Source organism: Cucumis sativus, chromosome 2, assembly GCF_000004075.3.
Source record: "Cucumis sativus cultivar 9930 chromosome 2, Cucumber_9930_V3, whole genome shotgun sequence".
Taxonomy (NCBI): domain Eukaryota; kingdom Viridiplantae; phylum Streptophyta; class Magnoliopsida; order Cucurbitales; family Cucurbitaceae; genus Cucumis; species Cucumis sativus.
Window position 1 is genome coordinate 19,531,400 of NC_026656.2, and position 17,858 is coordinate 19,549,257.

Consider the following 17,858-nt stretch of genomic DNA (forward strand, 5'->3'; position numbering starts at 1 on the left):
AATTTCGTAACTTAATGCATGACATTTGAAAGGTAATCCATTCTCACGCCTCAAAACCAAAGATTACGTTTGCTAATTGGTTGTGATTTTCTATGTTGTGCATGGGAACCAAATTAGAAGTCACTGTTGGTGGTCAAAGGTCAAGAATCATACAGTGCTTCTTTTTGTAGCTTAGGAAGTGAGACAAAGTCTGTATAAATCATCATCATGTTCTTTTACATTGGACCCATTAGCAGTAAAAGATTCTGTATGTGAAATTTTGTCTTTTTTTTTTCTTTTAATCATTAGAATGTGGATTCTAAACTCTCTTTGTTACATGATTTGGCAATTATATGTTGTAGAAGTATATAGGTCAAGTTTATTCATTTATGTATTACGATTTGATGATAGTTTTTTGTTTTAAATTATATCTTTATTAGTTAGGGTGTGTTTGTAGTGTTCAAACAAAGAAGTAGAAGTTATTAAAAAGAGAGAAAAAAAACCTCTCTAACATTGCCCAATCTTTAAAAAGTACTATGAAATACTTCAAACTTCTAAGACATAAGTTGGGACTTGGAACAACATTGTCACGTTGTTTTAAGTTTCAAGTTTTTGTTCAACTTTTAAATGATTATCTAATCTAATGTTAGTTTTAATAAGTTGGTGAAAAACGCTAAGGGCATTTGGGACAATAACTTGATTGTCAAAGATGATGGTTGGTTATTTATTATAGTCCATTTAATATTGGGATTTTGTAAGGGCTTTGAACTTATTATATCATATAAGTTTATCCAAGGGAATGAGATGTATTTTGAAGAAGAAAAGAGGCAGTGAAATCTTAAGGCTGCAGACATTAGCAGATAAAGACGATGAGACCATAATTGAAGGTAGTCAAGGTTTATTGGGAATATGTAACTTATAATGCATTAAAAACATACAAAATACATACATGTATATATTTGTTCAAAATTGGTTAAGAAAGAAATTTAAAGAAGAAAGACAAAGGCAAAGACTGGCAACAATGTTGAAAACTTGAAAATTCAAATGTGTAGTAGAGCTAGTCCACGTAGAGTTGGTACTGAATATTAAAGTTTGCATGATAGAGCAAAAAACTCGAGTCGACGGACCAAATAAAGAAATTCCAAAAAATACCCTACTCATCAAGAAGTCGGTTTGATCATTTATTAAACTAACCATAGTCGTTTTAGGGGAGATTTGTTTGAAATTTAAGTTTTATTTTAAACATACTTACTAAAAAAATTAGGAATTTGGAAATAAAAGGTATTAAAATTGAATAAACTTTCTTGGACATTGAACAAAATTATATTTCAACCTTGGATTATCTCTTCAGAGGACAAATTTTGTACACATTTGCTCATACATTCTTAATTTTCTTTATTACTTCTTTGGAGACAAAAAGTAACAATCACCCCCACAAATCACTACTCCCTATCCTCTCTTGTAAATAATATTTTTTCAATTAAAGAACTAGTAGATGAAGTTCAAACAAGTAGAAGATTCAAAAACTTAATAGCACGTTGGTTCACCAAATGCATAATTATATTAAACAAAGAAAAATATTTGGAGATAAAATTATAACATGTTGTGTTATAAAATCATTTCAATTTTTTTAAATTTAAAATACGTATAATGTAATTATTATAAGTTGCATTAAATTTCAAATTTCATTCCATGATTTAGTTAAAAGTTAGTCCATATGGCCTTAAAATTTAGCATTTAGTTCACATGGTTTAATTTTAATATAACTTCATATAGTCTCTATGTTTTGTTAAATCCTCTTAAAGACTATTTATGAAGTTATTATTCAAACCATAAAGGTAAATTATAGTTATCAATCTTAAACCTAAATTTTAGTTTAGAAACAAAAGTTTCAATTTATTCTATAAATTACATGATATTACAAATAATAATTATTCTATACTTCTTTTAACTTAAAACCACTTTTACAAACAAATTCTTATTGGTAACTATAATTAGTTTGCAATTGTTTAAATATTAAATACATATCTTCGTTTTCATTTAATCCATTGTTTTCCAAATCAATTTTTTTTATATATTATCTATTTTTTATTACTTTTTTTTGCCGTCCAACAAGTGGGAACCTCACAAATTGAAGAAGATAAAAGAAGCAAATGTGTTCTTTTTTTTCTTTTCTTTTGAAATGAATTTGATTTTCCATTGAGCAGAAATCAAGTAGGTCAAGTATGTTTGGAATTTTTTTTCTTCTTAAAAATAAGTTTAAAATTAAAATATATACATAATTTTATTTAAAAACTTATTTTCTCAAATTCTGGTCTTGAGTGATTTATTTAAAATGACATTTACACCTCAAATTTTTTAAAAATGTTTCTGTGAAACTTAATTCAAACCCAAGCTAACAAAAAATTTCTTACTTTTTTTCTTTCAAAGGAAGTGTTTTTTTCTCTCCCATTAATTTAGAATATGCAATATTATCTTAGGACTGATTAATTAAAATTCATGATCTCTATTACAAATTTTAAACAAAAACAAACATTGTAACAAATTTAAATGAAGAATATTAAAATTTCACAAATCCATAAATTCACAGTCGGTCAAACAGTTTGTTTATATATAGTTTAGGTTGTATTAGGTGAATCCAAATGATATTTATTCAACCTCAAGCCTAAGTTGCCCCTAACATATAGTTAATTAATTGATTAAATGTAATTAAAAGTTTGAGTTAGGTAGTTTAAATTGATGGAATTGTCTTGAGTTTTCTGTCATTTGCATCCTCTATTTAAATTAGTATAGAGATGATTACTAAAATGTATTAAAACAGAGCACCAGTCGAACTCAACTTAGTTATCTCTCCGCCATCACATCTAGACGACCATAAACAACACTTCTATGATTAGATAGAGGACGGCAAATTGGTTAAGCTTGCACTAAAATCCACTAAATAATGGACAAACGATCACAACCCATTTTTATTTGTGAGTCATTGTAAGACAGCGTCCTGTTTCATCTGCCACCATTGTTGGGCATATTTAAGGAGGTTTAGAGAGCTTGGTGTGTGCAAGTTGTAATTAAGTTGATCCATATTTACTTCAATATGAATAACGGCTTCAAAATCTCATCTGAAACCCGAGGAAAATCAATCAGATGTCGAGGTCTATGTTTCCCATTTCCCTCTTTTTTTCTTCTTCTTCCAATTCCGAAGTTTCTCCATTGTTGTTATAAATGTTACGTCAATGCTTCTTTCGAATTTTGATACATTGTGTTTGTTTTGAACAGCTGCGGTTTGCAGACAACCGGGAGAGCCTCTTGTTATAGAGGAAATTGAAGTTGATCCTCCAAAAATCGGGGAGGTTCGAATCAAAATTCTTTGCACTTCCCTCTGTCATTCTGACGTTACTGTCTGGAATATGAGACAAGTAAGTCTTTAATACACAACAGAAGTTGTGGAACTAACGGTGTAAGAAGTTTAATGAAACAGATGTTTTATAGTCATAACACTCAACAACTTCTTGAACTAAACAAGGATATATACGTTTGAAAGTTTTGTTATATACGTTTGAGGTCGTAAAACTATCAATCATATTGAACAGTCTTTTCGAGTTAATGATTTCTTTCATTTTTGAGTTAGTGATTTGGGTTTGTATATTACATGATAAGCAGGGACTTTTCTCATTCCCCATCATTTTTGGACACGAAGCTGTCGGGTAACTCTTTATAAAGACAAGGTGAAAAAGGGTGGAAAGAGCAGTTATTCTATTTGAAATGACTTTCTCCTGTACTTAAAAGAAATGAATGAATCAAGGGACAAGTCATTCCAAATAGACTCCAAATCTAACATATATGAATTAATGAGACGATTGCCTCTTTCATCCCTTATTCACTTTGATAATTCAACTGGCCAAATTTCTATGTATATGAATACAAGGAATAATGAACAGTTTGGTATTTGTTTTTCTGTGAAGAATTGTTGAAAGTGTAGGAGAAGAAGTGGAGGAAGTGAAAGAAGGGGAAATGGTGTTACCTGTATTTCAATCAAATTGCAAAGAATGCAAAGAATGCAAGAATGGGAGGACCAACAAATGCAGTGTTTTTGGGGGCAAAACTGGAATGGGATTGGGAATGCCACGAGATGGCACAAGCAGGTTTAAGGATTTAAATGGACAGCCTTTGAACCATTTCTTATATGTTTCAAGCTTTTCTGAGTATACAGTTGTTGATGTTCACAACCTTGTTCCAATCAATCCAAAGCTTCCGATAGACAAGGCCCCCTTGTTTGGCTGTGGAGTTCCTACTGGTATTGGAGCCGCGTGGAACGTCGCTGACGTAGACGAGGGTTCCACCGTGGCTATCTTCGGTCTTGGTACTGTTGGACTTGCAGTGAGTTTCATTTATCTTTATACGTTTTAGTGATGTAATTAATGTGTTCTTGAACGTACTTAAACAATATAATTGCCAACAGACACTAGTTAAGACGTTATATCACTACTTAAAAAGCTATAGTTTTAAATCTTTACTCTGCATGCATGTGATTAGGTTGCGGAGGGATCAAAACGTCGCAAAGCTTCAAAGATCATTGGCATCGATTTAAATCCTAACAAATTTGAGATTGGTAAAACATAATTAATTCTGTACTTTGGAGTTTTTTTGGGGGGAGAGGGGGGATTTAATTGATTTTATATACTGTTTTTAATTTACACAGCAAAGAAGTTTGGGGTTACTGATTTTATCAACCCAGCTACTTGTGGAGATAAGGCAATTCATGAAGTAAGCAAAAAACTATGTTCTTCCTTTGGCCAATGAAAGTTTGTGTGGGATATTAATTAATGAAGTCGTTTAGTTAATTTTGTTTTTGTTTTGTAAATAACACATGAATTAGGTGATTAAGGAAGAAACTGATGGGGGAGCAGATTACTGCTTTGAGTGTATTGGCTTGGCTTCCCTCATGGAAGAAGCTATCAAAAGTACTAAAGAGGTTTGATTTTACTCCTGTGTTCTTTACAATATGTTAACGTTCAACTCCTGATATGAACTCAAGGTTTCGTTTGATAAAGATTCGCTGGTGTCTTGAAATATAAGTTAACATCAAAAGTTCATATTTAAAATCACATTTTTGTAATTGGTTGAGTTTTGATTAGGGGTTGAATTTGGTGAGTTATTATTATATTGTAGGGATGGGGAAAGGCGGTGATACTGGGAGTGGAGAAAGATGGAGCGGCATTCAAAGTGAACTCCTTCGAAATAATAAATGGGATAACCATCACAGGGGCTCTTTTTGGAGGTCTTAAGCCAAAGTCCGACGTTCCAATGCTTATCAACAAGTATTTACACAAAGTAAATCTAATAATCTTTGCTTTCTTTTTTCTTTCTTTCCCTTTCCTTTCAGTTGAACTGCCATAATTAACTAAACGGTATCTAAATTATGGCTTTGAAGGAACTTAATTTGGATGAGTTGATATCACACGAAGTTGAGTTTGAGGACATCAACAAAGCATTTGATTTGCTTCTCTCTGGGAAATCACTTCGTTGTCTCATTTGGATTGATCATGGATTCCAGCCATACATCACTTCTTAATTTCTATTACCAATTTCTCTTTCGTCCACTTCTACAAATTTTCCATCTCTTCTATGGATGATTTTAAATAAATTGTTTTTATATCATTATTCTTATTCAATATTTGTGTGCAGCTAATAACGGCACCCAATCAAATAAAACAAAGTTATAACTCGTCTTTTCAAATATTTTTAAACACACCTCATTATAAAGAAATCCAATGAATAATTGTAAATATAATAATTATGTCTGAAATATTTATAAATATTACGAATATAATAAAATTTATCTACAACTCTCAAAATCTATTCACGGTAGACTATAACATTAACAAGAGTCTATCATTTTTATCGATGATAGAGTAGTTAAACTTTCAATTTGTTTACAATATTATTACACATTGAATTATGAGTCTTAAAAGTGTTACTAGATGCCTAATTTGACTTAGTGACTATTTAGAATTATTTACCAAAAGCGTTTTGTTCTAAGTTTTACATGTATTAAAAGAAAGAAAAAGAAATCTACTTGTTGGACCATTGCTAAGTTGACGGCCCATTTTTCTTGTTGGGGTCGGCCCGTCATAGCCCATTACCTAAACGCGAATGAGTGACGTGGCAAAATATGATTGGAGATTGAATATGGGTCGTTGGCTTCTACTGGAATCATCGGAACCAGTGTGTGGTTAATCTTAACCTAACCAACGGGTTAGTGTTTGGTCCCTCTCTGCTTTGCTTTTGCCCTGCCGCCACCCTCTGACATCGATTTCTTGGGCTTGTACCTCCAACTCAAGCCGATCGCTTCTTCTTCTTCTTCCATCCATGGCGGAAGCCCAGAGCCAACAAACCCCTTCCTTATCTGAGGTATTTTTTCGCACCTTTCACCATCTGCCTCCTTCTTTCTTTTACTTTTACCTGCCTTCTTCCTTCTTTTTTGTTAATTCTCCATGGTAATGTATTTTCATTGCTCGATTCGCAATTGATTTCGACAGATCGGTTCTTATGTGGTAGGGATTCTTCAATTATGAAGAGATGTGAGATTCTTAGTAGTAAATTCATTCATTTTTATTATTTAGAAGAAATTTTGTAGTCCTGTGGCAAATTCCCTTGATTAGATCCCCCGATTCCGCTGAAAATAGAAATAAATGAGTTTCATGACTGGATTTCTCTGGTTGGAATCCGATAAATGATTGGTGAATGCTTCCTTTGGGTTGTAGTTTATGTTACTCTCTTTATTTCATTTCTTTTGAAAAGATCAGTATGTTGACTAAGTTTGAAAGAATTGGTAATTATCACTTTCATTGTTTGGGGAACATGCATTTGTTTTTCACCCCTCATTAAAGAAAAAAAATTAATTGAAATTTGGAAAATAAGAACAATAGCCCAACTCTAAGCAGAGGCTAGTTAATGATTTCACCTTACAGCTCTGTAGGAGAGAAGGAAGGAAATAAACAAGCTTAAGCTGCCTAGGTTACTAGGGAATTGAAATTAATTCGAAGTTAATTTTTGTTCTTAACTAGAACTCCCAGTAATGAACCGTGTTGGTTCATATCTCAATTGGATTGCTATATGAATCCTTGGGGGCTTTGCTATCTTATGATTTTCTTTGTTTTACCCTTGTATTTTGATTTTACATGGTGAAAGTAAATTTATCTTAAAAGCATAGTGAGAAACACTTCTTTGGTTACTATCGTTCTCATTTAGGGGCATCTTTGTATAGCCCTGTCTCCTTCGCTTTTACGAATTCTCAACCTGCTTCTAATGTTCCAATCTAAGAATTGAGAATGACTTTCTTCTAATTTGGCTTTCAGCAATATTCCTTGAAAGAAAAAGAGGAGAAGGTGGATATACCACAGCCCTCTGAAGTGAAAGAGGTGGAGAACTCTGAAAATGCTGCTCCTGCTGAAGTTGTTGTGAAGAATGATGAACCACCTGTTGAAGCTGTTGCTGATCAAAGCAGTGACATTCCCCCTGCTGAAGAATCCAATGGAGATTCTTCAGCAGCTGCTGTAGAGGACTCTGAAACCAGTCCTGCTGCTGAGAACGACAGTGGAGCTGCTGAAGAAGAAAGCAGCGGAGCTGGAGAAGAGGAAAATTCTGGTGATCAAGAAAGCACTGACGAGCGACCTGAGATTAAGGTTGCTGCCCTGATGATTTGTTTATTTTGGCAATACATTGCGTGTAGGCATATCCTATAGTTTTGACTTTTGTATATATTGTTCATTGGTTTTATTGCTCTCATATGCAGCTCGAAACAGCACCAGTAGACTTCCGCTTCCCTACTACAAATCAAACTAGGCATTGCTTCACCCGATATATTGAATTCCATAGGTAAGTATTGACATGTTTTTCAACGTTTGAACTTAATTTGTTGGTCCTTTTATAATTTAGTTCTTGAAACTACATATGTACTTATCTTTGTAATGTGTTCAGATGCACACAAGCAAAAGGGGAAGGTGCTCCAGAGTGCGAAAAGTTTGCAAAATATTATCGTTCTCTTTGCCCAAGTGAATGGGTATGCGTTTTTCCTACCTTGATGTCTGGATTAAGTTTCATGTTTCATTCGCTTGTTCTGTGTTTGCGGGAGCTTACCTATGATCTCATTGTATATTCCACTTATTTTGACTGTTACTTTGGGTCATTAATTGTAACTGATAAGTAAAGTTCTATGATGTTAGGAAACTGCTTAATCTAATTGTTTACTTATAAACTATGAGCTCCACGTTCCATGTATTTATCTGATGCACTTCTGCCAATAGTTTCTACTCATCAACGGATCATGCATTAGTTTCTCGTTTGCCTGTCTAATGAACTATTAATGATGCTGAAAGAAGTTTCATCTTTAGTATCTTGGCTTAAGTAACATCGTGCATCATGATAATCGTTGCAGGTAGAGAAATGGAACGAGCAGAGGGAGAATGGAACGTTCCCAGGGCCACTGTAGGAGTAGGGAGTTGCATGTTCGATAGTTCAGCAGCAGTTTGCCACACGCTGCCATAAAATGGCAAATAAACTCAGTTCTCTCTTTCAAACAATTGAGTTATAATAATTTTCGGCCGGTTTTTGGTATTCTACTCAAAATCCATTTGCAACCAAATTTTTGTTGATGCAACCACTTTGTTCCTGGTTTACATACATGCATTAATCGTTTTTCCATATATTTAGCAAATAGTTGCAAGGAGCTAGAATCACTCCTCTAAGACCATCATCAATTTATATGCATTGATTGTTGCATTTATGAAAATTCTAATAAACATGTAGAAAGTTATCCTCTTCTTTATTTTTCAGCTTTGCTGATGAATTGTGCAATGCATAGATGCAAATCTTTCATCTTGATACGAAACGAACTGAACTTGAGAAGACAAATCAATTACATCATAGTGATTGACAAAGTAGGTAAATTGAATTTGACATAACGATATAATGAACAAACGATGTAGTTTGAAACCAATAATAATGTTCATAGATGTAAAAGTATAGATTGTGTTTATTGAAGAAAACACAATTTACACATAGATTGCAATTCGAACGAAAAAAGGAAAAAAAAAAAAGTTATATTTGACGCATTGTCTAATCATAGATGGAGTTGGATTTAAGCTCTTTCGCCACGGATTCTTCTGGCAAGTTGGATATCTTTTGGCATTATTGTTACACGCTTAGCATGAATGGCGCAAAGATTGGTATCTTCAAACAACCCAACAAGATAAGCTTCAGCAGCCTCTTGTAATGCCAAAACCGCGTGGCTCTGGAAACGCAGATCTGTCTTGAAATCCTGTGCGATTTCACGAACAAGCCTCTGGAATGGAAGTTTGCGGATTAGGAGTTCTGTACTTTTCTGGTACTTGCGGATTTCTCTGCATTAACAATAACGAAGGCATTAGATCCACACGAACATTAAACCCATGATCAATCTGTTTGTATGGGTAGAGATTAGAGAACTGGTTACATACCGAAGAGCGACTGTTCCTGGACGGTATCTATGTGGTTTCTTCACGCCTCCAGTTGTGGGAGCCGACTTACGCGCAGCCTGAGAAATTATTGGAAAATTAGGTCAAAAATCAAATGATAATTCAAAACAATGCTGTTTGTATTTCTCCTTGAAGATTACCTTAGTAGCAAGCTGCTTTCTGGGAGCCTTCCCTCCTGTAGATTTGCGAGCAGTTTGCTTCGTACGAGCCATCTGTATCAATCAAAAAAAATTTCTAAGGCAATTTCAATTTCAAGGGCGTTCCCAGGTTCCTAATCGCAATTATCATGAATAATTGTTCGATGATGTAAATGTTTCGAAAGACTAATCCACAAAGTTCTAAGCTCAGAAGCAAATTCCAGAAGGAATGGGGATAAAAGCAAACCCTAACCATCAATTACAATCTATGAGAAAGAATTTGAACAGAAAACCAACCTAATCGTAACGACTAGCATGAAATTGAATGAAAAATCGAACGAAATAAGACAAATTCGAAGAAGAAGAAAGGAAGAAAAAAGAGGAGAGAAACAAACCTGGATGAAGAAGAGGAAGAAAGGTTGAGAAGCGAGAGAGAATTTTCACCGACGAAGAAATTGGGAAATCTTTAGAAAGCGAATGAAGTAGAAATTCGGGAAACCAAAGGAGTTTATATAGGGCCTTCCGGTCGGACGAAGGCTGTGCGGTATGGCGGCGGATGGACACGATTCACATTCACTGTGCTTCTTTGTGCCTAATCGGACGGTACATACATTCCTACCGTACTTGGTACGAGTGGATAAATGGACGGTGCGATTTTACAACCCTAAACGCTGAACGGATTGTGAAAATGACGTGGTAGTTTCTTATTGGTTGTAGGGACCCCAGAAAAGTTTTAAAGGAAGTAATAGATTTTTAATGGTTTTGTACCTCTTATTTATTTATTTATTTTTCATTAATTGGGATTTAGTGTATATTTAAGCTTATTGTGACTCATCACTCGTATTATATTTTGTAACATGGAGAGGCTCAAACTAAGAAAACATTAATCATTTTAGGAGAGTTCAAAATGTTTACTTTCAAAAATAATGTTACTTTCCATCCCTACAAATCAATTTTATATACCATTAAAATAATTTTGATTCTAAACCTAATTGTTATTGGATAAGTATCCTAACCTTTTAGGAAACTAATAGGATTTAATTATACTTTTTTCTCAATTAATTAATTAAACATTTTAAACAAAACATCTCATTGATGCCAGAACTAAAATTAATGACAAAATTGGGTAGAAAAGAGTGAAATAAGAAAACTAAAATCAATATAGTATTTAACCTCAGGTAATCCTTACTAGTTTTTTTATAAAGTATAAATAGTTTGTTTTTCTTGCTTTTTAATAGTTTTTTATAAAGTATTTTTCTAAAAACTTTGTAATTTGAACTCATTTTTATGGATTAGTATCGATATTTGAAAGTTTTTTAAATATAACAATACAAATTTAAACTCATCAATTTAATCCTCACGATGCAATAAATAAAAGCTCTAATAATAAGATGAAAATTTATTTTGAAAAATGAGAGCTTGAAACCACCTCCAAGTTTGGCTCGTAATCATCATCGTTACACTTATAATTTGAATTATAATCTCAGTTAGTACTTATCATCACATGTTACTCTTTTTCTTTTTCTTTTTCTTTTTCTTTTTTGTTTCAAAAAATTGTGGCGTAGCATTGAAAACTACAGTATGATTTCAATTTAAATACGGAGTATAATGTATAAAATTTCAGCATCGATCAGACACACACAGCCCGAACTGTGTTTCATACAGTTACTTCAAAAAAAAGAGTTGGAAAGCAAATAAAGAAGCTAATGTTGCAAATTAAAAGGAAAAGAGAAGAAAAAAGCCTATGGAAGAGTGAAAAAATCATTAAAAATAAATTTAATTGCTTCAATGCCTCGCTTAATCATTATTGGATAAAATTACTAAAACATGAAAACAATTATGCTAAATAACCAACATCCCTTCTCCCCCAAATCGAGTGATCTTGGAAACTTCTCAAAATGTGTTCATCTCCAACTACTCCCTTCAACTACTTGTCGTAAAGGGGTTGCCATCCCACGACCGACCGACCTTCCTTCTATACCACCATCACCGCCTCCGCCAACTACCAAAACTCAGGTTATAAACGCTCCATCATTCCGTCGTAGCTGGCTTATTGGATGTACAAAGCTGGTGACACTTCGAGTGGTCGCCTGCATATACATTGAGCTCTCTAAGAGCATTTTATCTTGATGTTCCATTGAACTATCTGGAAATGGAAGTCGTATTTCCATTTGATAATTCTCCTTGACATAAACAATCTGGCAAAGGGTTTACGTAAAAAGCTTCTTCTGACCGGAACCTGTCCATGCCCTTGGTTCCTGAAATCGGACCTTTTCTCTTCCTCGCAGAGCCTTGCCTGAGAAAAATCAAATGCAAGTTCTCATTATTCATTGTATTAGTTTCAACGAAGATGGCTGGAATTCAATTACCCAATGGAATATATATCCAATTAACTAATAACATAAACAGGGAAACGCCAACTGCAATGAGTACACAATACCTTCTCTTGTGCATTTCAATAATTCGGTTGGCCAAATTTCTCCCTTCTTTCATTGTTCCTTGATCAAGTTTGTCGAATAAACGAACAAGCCCTTTTCTGTTTGATAATAACAAGAAGATACAAACAACTTCAGTTGAAGCAATTGAGACAGTAGAAAATGCTTCTAATGTTAACTTCCTTGCCTGTCAGGAGATATTGTTTTCCTATGTCCAAGAAATCGCCGGTGACCTTCAACTGCTCTTGCCATATTCCCAGAGTACGAAGGAACAAAAACGTCACTCTCAACAGACACAATGTAATCAAGGGCTGCCATTTGGGATGCATGATTGACAAAAGGTTCAAGCTCCTCAACAGATGCTAATTTCTCCTGAAAGTATCAGAAGAAACATATAAGCAATCATTGTTGACTGACATAGAATGTTAATTGTACGACAGATAGTTCTGGAAGAAAGCAATTGTACAAAAAATCCCAGGAACCCCACGTTACAGGCAACACCAGAGAATTTCAAGAACGGTCAAATATTAATCAACTTAACTATTAGGGTATGGGATTTAGGATTTGCAGAGTTCATTAAACTTTTATAGAAAAAATTTCACGAAATTTTCTCAAAGTACAAAACACAATGTCTTAGTTTAATAGGAAAGTAAAGGCGGTGAGGTCCAAAAAGTTACCTTGCTCATCAGTAATGGATACCGGGCTTGAAGAGCAGACATATGTGAATCACCACCATAAATCTCTCCAGCTGCAATGTATATAGGAGTTGTTGATGGGTAACCAAGTGCTCTAAGAAATATTCCGACCTCCTTCGGAGTTAATGGGCAGAACCCTTTGGATCTTTGTTCCAAAGGATCGATCTCCTTTACCTTCCAATATGAAGTATTTTCTCTGAAAGTGTTACCCAACAATAGTCAATACCATCACCAAAAAGGCAAAAACAGAGAGAGAAAGAAACGAGAAGCAATTATGCTTTGAACTCAACTCAACACGTCAACAATAAAACATTTAAAATGCAACCAAACACATTAAAAGTATCTTCATACCTAATCATCCTTAACTCGTCTGCTTCAGCAGAAGATAAATCATGTGTGCATCCACTAAATGCAAGCATGTCCTTCTCGTATCGTAAATGTAGAGCAATATAAGGACCATGGGCCCTCATTCGATCCACCAATAACTACAACATATGTTGTGACTATTTATAATCACTAAAAGAAAGGGATACAACTGTTGCAGCAGCAAACAAAGAATGAAAAAGAATATTACTTTCCCCATCGCTTCGATTTTAGGTGAAAAACGGAGGGCTTGATAACAAGATCGGCAGCGAAGCCTCTGAATATCTAAAGGTAGATTATTGTTTGCTAACCGTGAATCAGATTTTGCAGCTCGAATAACCTACAAAATTGCACATTAATTAATGAACAATAATGTGAATTTGCATTAACAAGATCCAAATGAAGTAGAATTACCTGATATTCTTCCCAAAGGGTAGCGATTTCATCCTCGTAGTAATCCATACCTGACCAACTTCTAAAATGCCTAACTACCTTTGTAGCAGTAGCCAATTCTTTAGGAAGCTTTTTAATCACTTTTACATCCTCAGCAAGAGCAGATATAAAATGATCTTCATCAAAAACATCCGAGAAGTTGCTGAAGATAAAAACAAATAAACAAACTCGATCATGGACTGGGGAATGTGACACAACGAGATCTAGATTGGGGAAAAGAAGAAGAAAAAGAAGAGAGAAAACAAAACCTAGTGTCCTGCCAAAACGATTGTTTATCAAGTTCTGGAATTACAAGTGTAGCATTAATGATTCGAGCTACAGCTACCATGTCACATATCTGCAATTCAAGAAGGAGTATGGTTTTCAAAGACCAAAACTTACGCTGATGTATTTATGAAGTATTGGAACAAAATAATAATAAAATAATCTGGTCAACAACTCTGGATCTATAATAAGCTTACATAACGTAAAAGATACAAATTTCAGGAGAAAACTATGAACTAACATTTTCAAAGCGGCATACCTGTAGAGTCCCTCCAAGCTCAATTTTTTATACAAATTCAATGACATAGAATGAAACTAGACCTAAACTTTGAATTTAGAGTGAAGAATGATTAAATTGAGAGGTAAAGAGTTAAAAGATTCAAGTTGGGACGAAGATAACATTTCAAAATGGAATATAGATAATTGACAGATTGAAAAAGAATTAAAAATAAATAAAGTTCAGGAACTAAAACCATACTTTGAGAAATCTTATCAACAATGTGAATCTATTTCAATAAGAATTGTATGTTAGCACAAAAAAGGCTAAAACCCTGTTACTATCATAATGTATGAGAGGTTACAGACCCCAGCACGCATTTGATTAAGTCCCCCATTTGTATGAACTAGAAGGTAACCCCTTGACTCCATAGGTGCTGCATAAACAACACAAATTTTAAGATCAAGTACAAGGGAATCTTTATTTGGAACAAGATGAACATAGTAAAACTCTTACCTGTATAATTGACACTGGGATCCACACATGGTAAAAAGTCGCGGTTTGATGGAGGCTTCCATAGCTTGTCCAGACCCGGAACCAAGTTTGCACTGCCCAACTGTCAAGTCTAAAGGAGTGAAAACATGAAATGTGCATAACTTCTTATGACTAGCGAAATTACATCTATTAAACTTTAAATCAACCATAAAATGTGATTGCCAATTTTTACCAAAGATTAAAAATGTCTCAAAGAAAAAATCGGTTGTGATGTAGAAAAGTCTCAGACGGCACGTTATTTTCCAGTTTTGATGATATTTTGGAGTTTCACCGTAAACTGAGGGAGTTCAGCAAATGAATTTAAACTATGGAGTTAAAGAAATGGAAAACCTTGCGAGAAGCAACAGGAGCTTTAGACAGATGGAGGGGAACAATCTCCTGAGTCCAGCTATTCTCGGTGCTCAACCTCTGGTGTTTGAATTCACGTTGCTACATGATTAAGGAACATTAAATATGTTAAACAGCAATTTTCCAAAATCAGAATCGAAGCAACCCACAAGTTCACAAAGAGAAAACCTAAAACCACCCCGTCAAACATTTCAAGAGTATTCAGTCAGCAAACACGACTCGAAGTCAAAGAATGCCCTACCTAATCACAATTCAAAGTCGAGAAAACCCCCCGACCGATAGAATTAAAGAATACAAACATAAAATTAGAGTGCATTACACTCATCCAAGACATAATAAAAGCGAAGCTATTCGCTGCCTACACTCGTTAGTCAAATAAGCACTCTAATCAATTCGATTTCAATTGCTAGAATCAGGAATACTTCTCTCAGCCAAACAAAAAAAAAAAAAAAAAACGTAAGAAACGCAGTTGAAAACACAATCATACGCGAAGGAGAAGAAAAGAGAACGAAGAAATGAAGAGTGGGAGCAGAGATAAAGAGAAAAGATAGGTCACCGCAGGAAGCTTGTGGGAATCGGAGAAGCCAGGGACTTGGGAGGACGGGAAAAAGTGAAGATGAACAGAAAGCAGCGCTAGTAAGCCTATAAAGCATATAGCAAAGGTTAGCAACTTCCTGAGCACCGCCACTGCTCTCCTTCTCCGTTTAAGCATCTCTCTCTCTCTCTCTCTCCACCGTCACTCTAAGCAATGGCCAAGTAAAGCAGTTAGAAAATACAAGTCTCCTTCAGTGTTTCCTTCCGTAAGGCTCCAGGGTATAGCTCGGTTAATCCCCGGCGGATACGGCGGCGAAGGCGAGGACGAAGAGATCGGCAGGGAAGAGCGGTGAGTGGTTTTGGTTTTATTGTTGATTCTAGTACGGCATTCGGCCGCACATTGCCTTTTGGTTGATACCATTTCCGCGTAGAGGGACGAAGCTGTAAATTAAATATTGGGAATTAAACATTTTCTGGGTCCCACCTTTTTTCCTTTCTCTTTTTTGGGACTCCAAATAAACTCTTTTCTTTTTTCTTTTTTCTTTTTATTTATTTATGAAAAATAAAATTAAAAAGAAAAGAGAGAAACGTTTTCTTCCTCTAAATTTGTAACTCATATTCGAAAGAGTTGTTTGTTTGCATCTCTACCGTAACCAACTTGTAATTGTAACGGCCGCCATTATTATGAATTCAAAATTATTGTTCTCTTCTCACCATATTTAATCATTTATTCATTATATTATTTCAATAATTCTCATTACCTTAATTTTCATTTAAAGAAAGGATTCATCATCTTTTTTTCTCTTCCTTTATAATTTAAAAACTCAATCAAGGAGTTGGAAAAACAAAACAAAAATACACGAAAATTAAGTTCAACCTAACTGATTTATTGGCTTGCCTTTTTATATACAAATAGCCATTTTAATTTGTAATTATATCAAACAAAAGAGTATGACTTTTTTGTTCTTATATAGATTTTTATTCCAAAATCCAACAACTGATCAACTTTTTCTTTGAAAAAAATTATTAAGAATATTAATTATAGTCAAACAAATCACGCTTCTCACAAAGCCAACGAAAACCAACCAAAACACAAAAAACATCCCTACAAACATCTCGAGAGATAAGAGGAGAAGAAACCCAAAAATGTGTGAGATGATGATGAACAACCATTCTACTTTGATGTAAATTAGTATTTTAAATCATCTATCTTATTTTATTTGTGATAGTATCTTTTTAGGTTCACCAATTTTGAATCGAATACTCATTTGGATTTAATGATCCTCGATACTATATTTGATAGATGTATTTTTATTTCAAAACAAATTTGCAACGATGAACTTGGAGTTGAGTGGAGTTCCTAAATAAATTATTGTTTAGAAGGAATTAAATTACAAACTTTTAATCTCTCCAAACATATGTACAATTACACATGTGGTGTATAGTAGAACATTATTTTAGTTTCTATCCTCAAGTTTGATATAAAAAAATATGTGTATTTTTATTTATCTATTTTTGTTTTTCAAGTTTTCAATAAATCTTAAATTTAGTGTTCTTCCAAGTTAATTTGTTCTTAATTGATTAGGGTTGTTATTATTTTTTCTAGAAGAATAATTTTTAATGTAAAATTTATAGACAAATATTACATTTTATTGCCTACAAATCATAGAGAACATTCCAAATATTGCACAAAACCAAAGTATCGTCAAATATAACATGACATAAAAAATCCATAGTCATACTATTTGGAATTTATCGATAACGTCACTATCAAAAATGTCCTATCATTACTACTAATCGTCTAATCAACCCAGAGTCTATCAATCATTAAATTTTACTGTGTTTACAATTTTTCAAGCTTTATAAATTATCATATTTAAAAAACATTATCAAATACAATTATAAAGATTCATGAACTAAAACAAAAATATAGAAACGAAAATCGTATTTTAATTAACCTAGATTGAATTGATTTCTAGCGCAGTTAAAAAAATAAAATTGGAGTGTAACACAACATGATGTGTTTTTCTATTAAAAGATGAATTTCCAAAACAAGCCAATCTATAGGCTGTGTCTCACATTGAGGCCTCGTGACTTGTTTCTTTGTTATAACACAATAACAACAACAACAATACCTAACCCTCTCTATTCTATAGTATGGACTTACTCACATTTGACATTCTATAGTATTAGATTAAAAAAAGCTGCCCAGAATTACTTTACTTTTCAATTATTTAACCACTTTTACTTTAACACCTTTATTTGACTAAACAGATTTGTAGTTTCCATCTTATTATAACCTCTAACACTGTTTCATCAATCAATCTTCACGTAACTATAACAATATTCCAAATTGTTTATAT

General features: G+C 33.7%; 4 protein-coding genes across 4 annotated transcripts; 2 read left to right on the plus strand and 2 right to left on the minus strand.

Annotated features, from left to right (window-relative positions):
• The first annotated feature begins 778 nt into the window (after window positions 1-778).
• On the plus strand, window positions 779-5,651 carry LOC101209737 (alcohol dehydrogenase-like 2). Its single transcript, XM_031881199.1, has 9 exons — window positions 779-875; window positions 3,256-3,395; window positions 3,640-3,683; window positions 3,942-4,356; window positions 4,513-4,588; window positions 4,679-4,743; window positions 4,856-4,951; window positions 5,149-5,310; window positions 5,411-5,651. Exons 1-9 carry the CDS (start codon window positions 779-781, stop codon window positions 5,549-5,551), a joined length of 1,236 nt encoding a protein of 411 aa, XP_031737059.1. The 3' UTR covers window positions 5,552-5,651.
• A 545-nt stretch (window positions 5,652-6,196) lies between these two features.
• On the plus strand, window positions 6,197-8,799 carry LOC101219522 (cytochrome c oxidase subunit 6b-1). Its single transcript, XM_004152576.3, has 5 exons — window positions 6,197-6,390; window positions 7,338-7,664; window positions 7,775-7,857; window positions 7,960-8,041; window positions 8,417-8,799. Exons 1-5 carry the CDS (start codon window positions 6,349-6,351, stop codon window positions 8,468-8,470), a joined length of 588 nt encoding a protein of 195 aa, XP_004152624.1. The 5' UTR covers window positions 6,197-6,348; the 3' UTR covers window positions 8,471-8,799.
• Window positions 8,800-8,910: 111 nt separating this feature from the next.
• LOC101219758 (histone H3.3) lies at window positions 8,911-10,235 on the minus strand. Its single transcript, XM_004152577.3, has 4 exons — window positions 10,027-10,235; window positions 9,635-9,706; window positions 9,477-9,553; window positions 8,911-9,380 (listed from the first exon to the last, which is right to left on the minus strand). The coding sequence occupies exons 2-4, from the start codon at window positions 9,704-9,706 to the stop codon at window positions 9,119-9,121; spliced, it is 411 nt and encodes a 136-aa protein (XP_004152625.1). The 5' UTR covers window positions 10,027-10,235; the 3' UTR covers window positions 8,911-9,118.
• Window positions 10,236-11,249: 1,014 nt separating this feature from the next.
• LOC101219280 (O-fucosyltransferase 7) lies at window positions 11,250-15,942 on the minus strand. Its single transcript, XM_004152575.3, has 12 exons — window positions 15,518-15,942; window positions 14,944-15,042; window positions 14,575-14,674; window positions 14,427-14,494; window positions 13,826-13,914; window positions 13,539-13,719; window positions 13,336-13,464; window positions 13,113-13,246; window positions 12,744-12,957; window positions 12,254-12,438; window positions 12,072-12,167; window positions 11,250-11,927 (listed from the first exon to the last, which is right to left on the minus strand). Exons 1-12 carry the CDS (start codon window positions 15,671-15,673, stop codon window positions 11,774-11,776), a joined length of 1,605 nt encoding a protein of 534 aa, XP_004152623.1. The 5' UTR covers window positions 15,674-15,942; the 3' UTR covers window positions 11,250-11,773.
• Window positions 15,943-17,858: the final 1,916 nt, after the last annotated feature.